The sequence below is a fragment of the Tiliqua scincoides genome, chromosome 16 (genome assembly GCF_035046505.1).
Source record: "Tiliqua scincoides isolate rTilSci1 chromosome 16, rTilSci1.hap2, whole genome shotgun sequence".
Lineage (NCBI taxonomy): Eukaryota > Metazoa > Chordata > Lepidosauria > Squamata > Scincidae > Tiliqua > Tiliqua scincoides.
In genome coordinates this window covers 6,772,875-6,785,573 of record NC_089836.1, presented here as the reverse complement: position 1 = coordinate 6,785,573, position 12,699 = coordinate 6,772,875, and the positions used below count along the sequence as shown (strand labels likewise).

The 12,699-nt window shown below is 49.6% G+C and overlaps 1 protein-coding gene and 2 pseudogenes across 14 annotated transcripts in view; 1 reads left to right on the top strand and 2 right to left on the bottom strand.

Moving 5' to 3' along the window:
• The window catches only part of ZNF618 (zinc finger protein 618), a 55,384-nt gene extending 46,146 nt beyond the window's left edge, over positions 1–9,238 (bottom strand). For all 14 annotated transcript variants that reach the window (XM_066610832.1, XM_066610841.1, XM_066610838.1 and 11 more), the window contains exon 1: positions 9,100–9,238. In XM_066610832.1, coding sequence (XP_066466929.1) covers positions 9,100–9,195 — 96 coding nt within the window. In that variant the 5' untranslated portion in view covers positions 9,196–9,238. The remainder of the gene's footprint in view (positions 1–9,099) is intronic.
• Positions 9,239–11,016: 1,778 nt separating this feature from the next.
• LOC136635790 (5S ribosomal RNA) lies at positions 11,017–11,136 on the bottom strand (annotated as a pseudogene).
• Positions 11,137–12,180: 1,044 nt separating this feature from the next.
• On the top strand, positions 12,181–12,302 carry LOC136635815 (5S ribosomal RNA; annotated as a pseudogene).
• The last annotated feature ends 397 nt before the right edge of the window (positions 12,303–12,699 follow it).

The following is a 12,699-nucleotide window of genomic DNA, read 5'->3' as shown; positions in this document are numbered from 1 at the left end:
TGGAATCCCTAGCATGTATGCACTGCTGAAACAGAGATGCCTGCGTTGGCTCGGTCATGTTGTGAGAATGGATGATGGCCGGATCCCAAAGGATCTCCTCTATGGAGAACTTGTGCAAGGAAAGCGCCCCACAGGTAGACCACAGCTGCGATACAAGGACATCTGCAAGAGGGATCTGAAGGCCTTAGGAGTGGACCTCAACAGGTGGGAAACCCTGGCCTCTGAGCGGCCCGCGTGGAGGCAGGCTGTGCAGCATGGCCTTTCCCAGTTTGAAGAGACACTCGGCCAACAGTCTGAGGCTAAGAGGCAAAGAAGGAAGGCCCATAGCCAGGGAGACAGACCAGGGACAGACTGCACTTGCTCCCAGTGTGGAAGGGATTGTCACTCCCGAATCGGCCTTTTCAGCCACACTAGACGCTGTTCCAGAACCACCATTCAGAGCGCGATACCAGAGTCTTTCGAGACTGAAGGTTGCCAACAAGAACAGAACAGGCACTTGAGAGGTCAGCTGGAGGGAGGGAGGATCCAAGCGCCCAGCCCGCAGTCTCCCCGATTCTCACCCGTCGCCACCCTGTCTGCGGCAGCCCACTCCAGAGCGAGACAAGCAGGGGATGGTGCTGGGAGATGTGAGGGCAGGGAAAGAGCATGCTGCCGCCGCATGGCACCTATTTTGGGTCAACTGGAAGCAGTGGTGGTGCTTGAACCTCTCAGAGGCTGGCCCCCGAACTGGAGAGTCTGAAAGCGGTGGGTGGGAACTGCTTCCAAAGTGACCCCATTTCAGTCCGATTGGAAGCAGTGCTGGGCAGAAGGGCAGTGCCAACTGTGCACAGGGCCCAACTGCCCAAAAGCCGCCCCTGACTGGACCCTCCCCCTCATAAGCTGCAAAGCTGGTGAACGTTCTACGACTTCAAAGCAAGCAGGGAGGATCCGCAGGGGTGGCAACAGGTGGCTTTTAACACATGCAGGGCTGGAAGAAAGTTGTCCAGCCGCCCAAAGGAAGGATGTGCAAAGCCAGCCCTGCCTCAGTGCCAGCCCGGTCACATCCTCCATAATTAACCCACGTAATTCAGACTTGGCGGTGCCAAAGAAAGGAATGCAAGTACACAAAGACGGGCAGGTGACTTGTGCCAATCCACAAGCCAAAGTGTGCTTCTTGTAGAGAGGCAAGATACACCTTTATTAAAATAATGAATGAACTGGACAGACAAACCCCCAGCCACTAAAGACACTCACACACCCATCAGCAAATGCCCCCCCCCAAATGTAGGGAATGCCACCTATCATCTCGGTTTAACAAAGCTTTGATAAATGAGACGCCCCCAAAGCGCACACTACAAATATTTGGGGCGTTTTTCATTTGGAAAAGGGCAATTATTAAAGGGGGCAACACAATTGCGAAGTAAGATGGTGGGGAAAGCGGACAGAGAGGTTTTCTCCCTAACACACAGTCCAGAACCAGGACTGTGGGTCATCCAATGAAACCGAGGGGCAGGAGATTTAGGATGGGCAAAAGCGCACTGCTAGCCTGTGGAACCCGTTGCCACGAAATGTGGGGATAGCCACTAGCACAACGGCTTCAAAAGGAGAGCGAACAAAGAGAATTTATTTGGCCTCGCAGAACCCAATATAAATAATTGCACAACACATAAATATTCCTCTCTCCCTCGTTAAGTAGTAGCCACCTTCGTTGTGCAGAGAGGTACACAGCAATTAAGGGAGCCCTGCATGGAAGGACTTTGCAGTGTCTGAACCCGGTGCCTGAACCTCTCAGAGGTTGGCCTCTGAACTGGAGAGTCTGAAAGTGGAGATGAAGCTGAATCGGAACTGAACCCCACATTGGAAAGGTCCAACTCCCTGGTTTTGAGGAAGGTGAAGAGAGAACGCTGCAAACGTTTTCCAGCCACAAGCAGAACACAAAACGCAACAGCTCTCCTCTTTTGTCTATCCTCAGAAGCTATCACTCAAAGGTACTGGATCTAAACATGGAGGTTCAATTGAGTAATTCAACAGACCAATTACCAGGTTGCAATTGAAAGAACATATAACAAGAGCTCTGCGATCAGGTCAGAGGGAGTTCACCTAGTTCCAAATTCTCATTCCAGCAGCAATCAACCCGATACCTTTATAGCACCATCAACGTACATCGAGCCTTTGCACAGAGCGAAGCCAGGCCCCTGCTCCAAGGAGCTTACAATCTAGACATTAACAGGTCACAAGAGCCCTCTGCAAAACCTACAAGGAGGGGAGAATGGCCACTGCTCACCATTCGGTCCCGCAGCACATGGTCTTCAGAGGCACATGTCTCTATATGTGGGGATTCCAGCTAACCATCCTGTCTAACAGTCATCCCCCCCGGGGAATTTGTCTCATCCCCTTTTAATGCCTTCTAAACCAGTGGACATCACCACATCATGTGGCAGCAATTTCCACAAATTACATGCTGTGTGAGTCCATTTTTTCGGCTGTTTGCCCTGAACCTCTGGTCAGTTTCACATTGCGCGTATATGTGCGCATGTGCGAGAGAGACAGCGTGCTGTGTCTAAGGGATAGTCACCAGAAAAGTTAATTACAAGTTTGAAACTGCCCAATTTGACTAGAATCGTATCCATTCATTATGCTGCTAATTAAATTTTATGAAACAATGCAGGTTTAGAAATGGAAAAATGCTCTATGGAAAAAAAAAAAGATAGCAATGAAATTTTCCATTACGGAAGATTTTCTGTTGAAAAATCTCCACGCATCACTGGTGGGGGCTTGCAAATTTACTCAGCAGAAGATTTCCATTTACCCATGGAATGAGAAGAAATCAAACCAACCAGCCAGCCCACCTGGCCAAATGATTCAGCACACCCCTTGCACACAGTAGACTGCGTTGTCAGTACCCCCTAATAGGGCTGGGAAAGACCTCATCAAAAAATGCTGTGACAGCCAAGGCCAGTCAGTGTGGACAACAAAGCCCTATGGAGACCAATGGTCCAACTCTGCTTATGGAACAGGTCGCTCCAGCAAGTGAGACAAGCTGTATGCAACATAGGAAAGAAAGAAAGAAAAATCATATAACCAACTGACAGACTAGGGAGTAATTAAGCAGTCACACTCTTGATTGTGCCTTTAATCCTGGCTACCTCGAAGGGTTCGTTCACATGTTACCTGGAAAGTACAGTCAGTTGGGGCTTGGCCGATTCTTGAATTATTTCCAAAACAGCCAAGCCTGAACATATAAACAAGTCCGCCTACGATGGACACACCCCCACTTCTTGTTCAGTAGGAATTACATACTGAAAACATTTCATGTGTGACACCACACACACACACACACACGCACAGCAGTTTAGGAATTCAGCACAATGGCTCTGGGCCACCAAATGTGGCTTGGGCACAGCTCTGATAAAGAGACCAAGTTTACATCCCATCTCCACTATGGTCTTCTTGGGCAACCAAGAGCAACTAGTCTGTCAGCCTCAGGTAATGGGAAATGGGAGCATTTCACGCAGAACCTCTAGACTAGATCAGTGGTTCTCAAACTTCTTAACACCAGGGCCCACTTTTTATTTATTTTCCATTTATTTATTATTATAAATAATAAATGAATGGAATAAATAATAATAAGATAAAGGGAAAGAAAGACACAATAAGACCCACTTTTTAGAATGACAATTCTTGTCTGATCTCGGAAGCTAAGCAGGGTCAGGCCTAGTTAGTACTTGGATGGGAGACCGCCTGGGAATACCGGGTGCTGTAGGCTTATACCATGATCTGGGAAGCTAAGCAGGGTCAGGCCTGGTTAGTACTTGGATGGGAGACCGCCTGGGAATACCGGGCGCTGTAGGCTTATACCGCAGTCTTTCGAGACTGAAGGCTGCCAACCAATCTGTTGAGACCCACTGGAAGTGATATCATGGCTGAAAGTGACATCATCAGCCAGGAAAATTATTAACACCCCCCACATGACAAAATCAAATCAGATTAAGTAAATTACAAGTTTACAATAAGTTTAAAAAAATAAAGAGCCCCCTAACCCTCCCAAACAGTTGCTGATCTGTTTAAAAAAAAAAATCCCCAAACATCCCAAAAGTTGCAATCCTGTCCACACTTACCCAGGACTAAGCCCCATTTATTGTTTTTAAAAGCATATACATAGTAGCCTGTTCAAAGTACAGTTCTGTCCCATTCCTCAAATACAGTCACATGCCAAGGTAGCATCAAGTATAACAGAACTAAAACAAAATAAACCTTGAAATGAATGGGGACCCACCAGAAATTGGCTTGTGACCCACCTAGTGGGTCCTGACCCACAATTGGAGGAATGCTGCTCTAGATTCAGACTGCACAAGTCAGGCATGCAAGTCACTTTCCCACTCAAGTTGTTCCAGCGGAATGGCCACAGAGGGATTTTGTATCTTGAAATTCCGAATGACATAGAAAAAATGCCAAGCTGCAATCCTGGCAATGGTTTCAGCACAGATGCTCCAACATCCATCCGGATAACCCGAATTTTCCCAGTTCTGTTCTCCAATTAAAAACTTGAAAAACCAAGACAGGGATGGCAATTGCCAAGCTAGATGGGAACCCCTTAAATACAGGAAATTGGGCGACCAAGAAATGTTCATGGACTAGGAACTTTCCCAAACTTGTCTGCAATGGGTTCAGAGTCAAACTGTGCTTCCCAGTCAGACCAAGGGCCTCCCTATTCCAGAATTTCTTCAACAAGCTCCGAGTAACTCAGAGTCAGGACAAGAACGCAACAGGTCACTCCCCATTTTTGTGTGTGCAGCACCTGGTCTCCTAAATGTACTACAACCTTGCATGGCACAAGAAGGGCAGTGGTATTTGCCAGGTGATCAGCCAAGGAAACTGGCTAGCTCATTCTCAACGTCCTGCTGCGGAAACCCTGGTGTCCACTTCCCAGGGTCTCCAGAACTTAAACTGAAGGAAGACCACTGGCACAGATTTGCCATGGATTCAAAGCCAATGGGTGGTTTCTCCATTTTGAGACTAAAATAACCTGGCTGTCTTGGAAGGAAAAAGTTGGATACAAAACTCAGCCTGTTCAATCGAGCTTGTTCAACAAGTGAGAAGGAAGCACAATGGTCACTTGGGTATCTTCAAGAAGTGCCAAAGATAGCATTTGTCACCCAAGTTGGTTGGCAACCTTCAGTCTCGAAAGACTGTGGTATAAGCCTACAGCACCCGGTATTCCCAGGCGGTCTCCCGTCCAAGTACTAACCAGGCCTGACCCTGTTTAGCTTCCAAGATCAATGCCAATCATCTTCAGCTGTGATATTAATATTCCTGCCATGCACACGTGCACACGTCACTTCACATACATCTCAGTCATTCTTATGAACACGCTTATAAGGTAGACTCAGTCCTGCTGCCCCCATGGTGATGGTGATGCCTAGAGCAGCGACTGGAGCACTGAATTGGGACCAGATTCGAAACCAAAACCCTGCATGACCTCAGGCTGGATACCATCTCTCAGGCCAGCCTACCTCGCAAGGCTGCTGTGAGGATACAATCAAGGAAGGAGGGAAGGGCTAAGCTCGGGAGCACAAAAAGGCAGAAGTTGAGAGAGAGAGAGAGAGAGGGCGCAATTCAAACAGTGAACTTCCCGCCTCTCCAGCCAGGCCCTGACTCGTACCACTGGCTCAAGTTTAAGTCTACGGCAAGAACAAACGCCTTCGATGTGTAATATTAATTACAACTTCACCCCATCTTCAAAAACAAAACGCACATCACCATCATTTTAATTACCACAACTGCAGTACGCACAGACCTGGTCAGCAACTAGTTTTACCGGAGAGACAGGGTGGACCAAGGCCACGGCGACGCTGAAAACAGAATGTAGCACGTCCAAAAAGCCAAGCCACCATTTGCAACACCTCTTCCCTACATATTAGCCAATGAAGGGCCTTGATGATGCCCCTCCCGCAAGGAGGCGGGTTTTGCACCGGAACCTCCACCTGCCGATCCGTCCTATACGGACCTCACAGCAATGCCAACTTCACTCCCCAGGCTGAAATGAACATAAGAGCAGCGCCACTGGATCAGGCCATAGGCCCATCTAGTCCAGCTTCCTGTATCTCACAGTGGCCCACCAAATGCCCCAGGGATGGCCCAAATGGCCTTTCATGCATCTTTGGAAAATATCTAAGTGCCCCTAAGTAGGAAATGTCAAGGCAGCCTCTTTTTCTGCATGGCAGAACTGAAGGTGTTGGTACCTGCCCAATCCAAAATGAGATTTTTCAGCGTATGTTGGCATCCCAAGATCAACCATAAGTTTCTCTCCTTCCCTCAAAGGCATTTCAGTCGGCCTTTCAAGGGACAATCCCACATTAAAGTCGCCTGGGCTCATGGCACAAAATTCTTCTATTTATTTATTTTTAACAAATTAATAATTGGAAATTGACTGCCACACAATCTCTAAATTGCCCCAGAGCTCCAGCCTGGTCATCCAAACATCAAAAGGAAAAACCACTGCAGGAAATGGCCAATAAATGTACAGCTAAGCGCTTGTTCAGTCCAGGAGAAAACGTAATAAAAAAAAATTGACGTTGTGACCAGCTAATTCTCTCCCACTATTTTTAATAAAGATTTCCCAGCAAGAGCTACTCGGGTCTATTTCTCCTCTGTACGAAAGTCACCAGGAAGAAGGTTTTTTTTTTTTTTTTTTGCAAAAAAAAAAAAAATTCCATTTAGTATGTGGTTTTCTTTTTTAATTGCATGTTTTCTGTGGCTCCAGAAGCTTCCATAATGCTACACACACACACACACACACACACACACACACACAAACACACAGAGTGGGGAGGGGGGAAAGGCCAGGATTGGCTGGATCTCGACTCTTTAATCGCACCCCCTCCCACTGGTAACTAAACAGCACCGACTGTTCACAGTTAAATATTCAATTGCATTTTCAGAATGGCAATTAAGCCGAAATTAACAAATCATCAACTTTTAAATTTTATTTTTTTTCCCCAAATTCTGAATTTTTTTCTAAAAAAAAAAAAATTCAGACTGGAAAAGTTTTAAATTTTTTTCTTTTTTCTAAAACATTTGCCTAGATGGAGGATCTCAGCTGGGGGGAAGGGAATTTTTTTTTTTTTTTTTGAGCTGCAGAAACAGCACAGAACTGCCCTTTTCCAAAGCACTGCTGCAGCTGTGGAGTCGGCCATCTTGATATTTTGTTCCCATTTTAAAGTGAGAACATTTTTTTTCCCTTTTTTTTTCCTTTTGCAAATTCAGGGCTGACCTGTGTCTTTATCCCCCTTTCTCAGACATGGGAATTTGCATTTTTCTTTCTCTCCAGAGGGATTTAATTGTTTTTTGGGGGAGGGATCCTTTAAATTTTAGAATTTTCACTCAATCTCCTTTTAAAATAGAAAACAAAACTTAAAACAACCCCCCCCCCCAAGCAGAGACACAAACACACAGAAGCAACCCCAAACTCAAAAAAAGGTAGCAACCACCAACTCCTGCAGTCTGCCCCAAATTAAGCTGGCAGCAGACAATTAAGAAAGATTGTTGCAAAATGCAAACTAAAAAAAGCATTAGTTAGGAGAGGGGGGGAAGAAACAAACAAACAGAGATTTTTCACCATTTGGCTACAGAAAAGACAAAACACAAAGAGAAGAACATTTTGGTGCCACAAGCAAAACATGGAGCAGTTTTGCAAATTTCCCCTCTTTTCAAAACAGAAATCTGCAACTCTGGATCTGCAGTTTTCCCCCCACAGTTTTTTGCATGCCTGATTAACACAATGATGCATTTTGACCCACAAAAAGTGCCCCACTGAACAATTCTGTATCTGGAGTTAAATCTGAAAGAACAACAGGGGTTCTCAACCCCACAAAAAAGGGGTTCTCTCCCTGCAGCTGCAAAAAAAACAGGGCTGAAAATTCAGCACTTGAATTGCATTTTTAAATTGTGCCAGGAGCTTCAGGGGAACAAAATGTATACATACATACATACATATTTAGAGCATTTCAGAACAAAAGGCATCTCCTAGAAATCTTCATTTAAGCCATGATGAGGTTACAGTTTGGGGGCTTCTCCAGTTCAGGATGCAAAGCCCCCTAAAATTAGCTTTAAAAAAAAAAAATTGGGGTGTGTCTGCAGAAATTTGCCAAGACATTTTTGTTGGGGGGGGGCACTCCAAAATCTTTAAGGCAAACTTTTTCCCATTGGCATTAAAAAATAAATTGGGGGGGGGTATTTTTCCTGCCAAAAAACAAAACCTAATTTGCCAGGAGTCCTATTCCTGTTGCTCCCAGCAGCAGCAATTGCCCCCCTTCCCAGCTCCTTCATCTTGCCTAAAATTGACCTGCTTCCCTGCAAGTTGCACCCCTATTTCCAAACAGTTTTCCCATCTCCCCCCCCCCCAATGATTCCCTGCCAGTTCAGTTTTATTTGCATGTGAAGGCTGGAGCCCCCACTTGGGGGGGGCGGGGGGCTTTGCCAGCCCCAGAGAAGGACCACTGGCAGTGGCAGCCCCAAAGGGGCAAACTTTTTCCCGGGGAAATCAGGAAATGGACCAGATTGCCTCCCCCCCATTTGAATTCCCCCCCCCGCTTGCGGGATCCTGCAGGGGGCGTCCTGGGCAGGCAAAAACCTGCCGCTGGGAGGAGAGACCCGGGCCCTGGAGAGGGAAAAGGGGGCGCCTGGCCCCTCATCTGCAGAGGGGAGATGCAGGGCGAGGAGGGGGCTTGGGGGCGCGGGGCTGGGGCGCTTTGCCCTCCCCTTCTCTGCCCAGGCTGCGCCTCTGGAGACCCCAGGCGAGGGGGGCGCACTGGGGGGGGCCTGGAGGGCGCCGGACCCCCAACTGCGGAGAGGGGGCGGAGGAGGGTCTCCTCGAGAGCAGGGGGAAGGAAAGGGCTTGGCGGTGCGCCTTCGCCTGCCCCCTTTGGAGAGGCTGCGCCTTGGGGGCCCCGATCCCGGGGGCTCAGCGGGGGATCGGGCCCGGGGAGGGGAGAAAGGCGCCCGCGGGGGTCCCGGGAAGCCCCCCGCAGCCGCCCCCCCGCGCCCGGGCGCGCCCCTCCCGCCCGCAGCCCGGGCGCGTTTGGAGAGGCGGGTGCGCTCCGGGCGCCGCGCTCCGGTTACCTGCGCCGCGTCCTCCGGCGACGGAGCGGCGGCGGGTCCTGCTCCTGCCGCCGCCTCCGCCCCTCCGCGGGCTGCGGAGCCCCCCGGCTCGCTCATGGGGAAGGCGGCCGGCCGCTCCGGCTCCGGCTCCTCCCGGGCCTGCCCTCCGCCGCGGGAGCTGCTGCTGCGGGTGCGCGGCGCACAAAGCCCCGCCGCTGGGGCCGCCTCCCCGCGCCTCCGCCCCGCCGCCGCCGCCGCCGCTCGCTGGGCGGCTCGGGCTCCTCCGCCCCCCGCGGCATCGGCGCCCCGCGCCCCTCTCAGCGCCGCCCGGCCCGCAGCGCCGCAGCCATCGCCAGCCAGCCAGCCAGCCAGGCGGCAGCAGCAGCAGCAGCCCCACCTCCGCCTCCGCCGAGCTGCCCTGCCCTGCCCCGCCGCTGGGGGGCCCAGGCGTCCTGCAGCCAGAAGGGGGCTTGCCCCCCAGTAGGCTCTGGGCTGCCATGCTGGCCACGCTGCCCTGGGAGCGAGGCCCTTGGCACTGTGCTCAGCGAGACTTACTCCCAGGAAAGCATGGACAGGATGGCAGCCTCAGGCCAGAAACAAGCACCTCTCCAAACCAGTCAGGCAGGGGGGCGTGGGGAGTCTGGCCCCCAGCCAGGGATCCCAAAGGGGGAGGTTGGCCCCAACCCAGGGATGGGACGCAGGGTTCCATCACCCCCACACTGGACCCCCGGCTGCCTTAATCCCGAGCAAATGCAGCGCTGTGGAAGAAGCCCAAGCCCGTTGACTCCAAAGTCATGCCACGCTGCTGCAAACCATTGCATTCCCAGGCTCACTTTCCTGGGGAGCAAATGAGCCCCCCCCACACACACACAGGTTCAGTGGCCAAAAAGCAGCGCAGACCCTTCCAGAGAGTTGCAGGGCCCAGGAGAGGGGAGTCAAGGGGGTGATTGTGCCCAGGGTCAGAAAGGCGGCCCAGGAAGTTCCTGGGATCTGACATTTTCCGATCTCACCCCAGCCCGTGCGGGATTGTGGGGGCATTACTGTGGACAGGCTGAGGAAGGCATCCCTGACCTCCTTAACACAGTGTCAACGCTGAGAGGAAACAGGCCTGCTACAGCAGCAGATCCACTTGCCACCAAGGAGTGTCTGGGAGCTCAGGGTCACAGGTGCGGGGGGCTATGGCTGCTGCAAAAGTACGTCTGGATGCCCACGGGACACTTTCCATCCTGGCGTGAGCCTCGTTTCCTGCAATGATTTTCTATACAAAGATTTCAGAGAGGCTTTTAGATTTTAGAGAACCGTGCAGCACGTTCACTGCTGTCTAAAGCCCTGGTGTTAACTTGCCTGCCAAAGCAAGTGGCCACCACATCCTATCTCCTCCAGGGATCTTGTGCATTTCCCATACATCTGCCCACCCCCTTTGCCCCCTTCGGGAAGGGGCCCAAAATAAACTTTGTACCCCCTGATAAAATCCCTTGCCACACACTGGCTCCCCATTGCTGACCCTGGCAAGCAAAAACCTGCAGGCCTCTGCCAAAATTAGGACCAAGAGAGGTCCTTGCACTGGCAATGGGGGTGGGATCATCATATCCATCCCTATTCACACAAATGGTTGGCTTGCATTTAACAAATGCTGGCCACAGTTTAAGCAGGTATATTAGATCTGTGCTGCCGAGAGATGCACCGTGGCACCTGACTGGCACAGGGGGGAGGCTGCCACTTGCTTCACTGTACCCATCTTGCTGCTGGTCCTCCTAGACGAGAAAAGAAAGATGGAAATGAAACAGGATAGGAAGAGTGGGGGGCTAGAGTGTCAGCCGCTCTAATTCACCCCTTTCCTCCACACTTCCTTTTCTACTCTATTCCCATCCTCTTCCAGAGATATTGAACTGAAGGAGGAGTGGTTGGCAACCTTCAGTCTCGAAAGACTATGGTATAAGCCTACAGCATCCGGTATTCCCAAGCGGTTTCCCATCCAAGTACTAACCAGGCCTGACCCTGCTTAGCTTCAGAGATCAGACGAGATCAGGCATGTGCAGGGTAACAGTTGCTGTAGGAGTGTGCAGCCTTTAAAAGAAGAGCCTCTCTATTAGGCTCCTGTGCCCCTGTTACATTCTGCCCCTTCCGTTCCCTCCTAGGCTGCCTTTGTCCACCATCCTAAGCCAGTAATTACATTTCTACTCCAACTTCCCTCTACTTAAAGTGGTGGATGTACAAGGGGGGGGGTGTCCTCCCATCCAAGCACTTAACCGAACTCCCAACCTGCTTAGTTGCAGCCACTACAAAGAAGACTAAGCTTCTCCTCTAGTACGTGTTTGGCTTAAGACTCTAGTCCTCGCCACACATGGAAATGAAGCCTCCGTCCCTTCCCATGCAGCCTTTATAAGAGCTGCTCATTCCATAATGCTCAAGCAGAAGATTTCATTGTCTCTTCTGCGACACGTACAACCTGTCGTTTTTCTAGCCCAAAAGTAAGGTCTCATTCCCCATCAGACTACCGGGTCATGCCAAGACCAGACAGATAATGGGACTCATAAACCTCTGAGAATGGGACATTATTTCTTATGTAGGTACCAGGGAAGGCGAGAGATAAATGTCCAAGAATTTATACATTAATCTTTCGTTATACAGCTCCATCCATAGGCTTGGCAGGTCCTTGCCCTGAGAGGCTTACAATCTAGAACAGTGTTTCTCCAACAGTGGATCAGGACCCACTAGGTGGATCGGGGGGGGGGGGGAGAATTTTTTTTTGGGGGGGTGCCCATTCATTTCAGTGTGAATTTTATTTTTAATATTAGATTTGATGCTATTAGACTTTTAGACTTTTAATATTAATATATTAGACTTTTAATATTAGACCTGATGCTATGATATATGACTGCATTTTGGGAAACGTGACAGATCTGTACTTTTAACAGGCTATTATGTCTGTGCTTTTAACCATGATTGTCAGCGGGGTTTACCGCCTAAGTCGGGATGGGATTGCAGCCTTTGGGATGTTTGGGGAATTGTCTTTTTAAACAGATTAGCAATTGCTTGGAAGGGTTTGGAGGGTTCTTTATTTTAAATACATTTTAAACTTATACTTATTGTAAACTTTTTGTTTACTTATTTACTGTTACCCTGCACATGCCTGATCTCATCTGATCTCAGAAGCTAAGCAGGGTCAGGCCTGGTTAGTACTTGGATGGGAGACCGCTGGGGAATACTGGGTGCAGTAGGCTTATACCCTAGTCTTTCGAGACTGAAGGTTGCCAATCATTTTTACTTAATTTAACTTTTTGTAATAAGGATGTTAAATGTTCTTGCTTGATGATGTCATGTCCAGCCATGACCTCACTTCCAGGGTAATGACATCACTTCTGGTAGTCCCGACAGACTGCAATTCTAAAAAGTGGTTCCTGGTGCTAAAAGGTTTGAGAACCACTGATCTAGAAAACAGCATAAGGGAGACGACAGAGGAGGCACACATGACCTGTGCGACAGGGAAAGGCTGCAGGTGTCTTGTTGGCGTAGTAAACTACCCAAAACAGAGTGACATATACACACTGTGCTGGGTAATATAAGCTCAGCATAGTCCTGTTTCAGCTTTGAAAAAAAGAAAAGGGAAGCAATTTATTC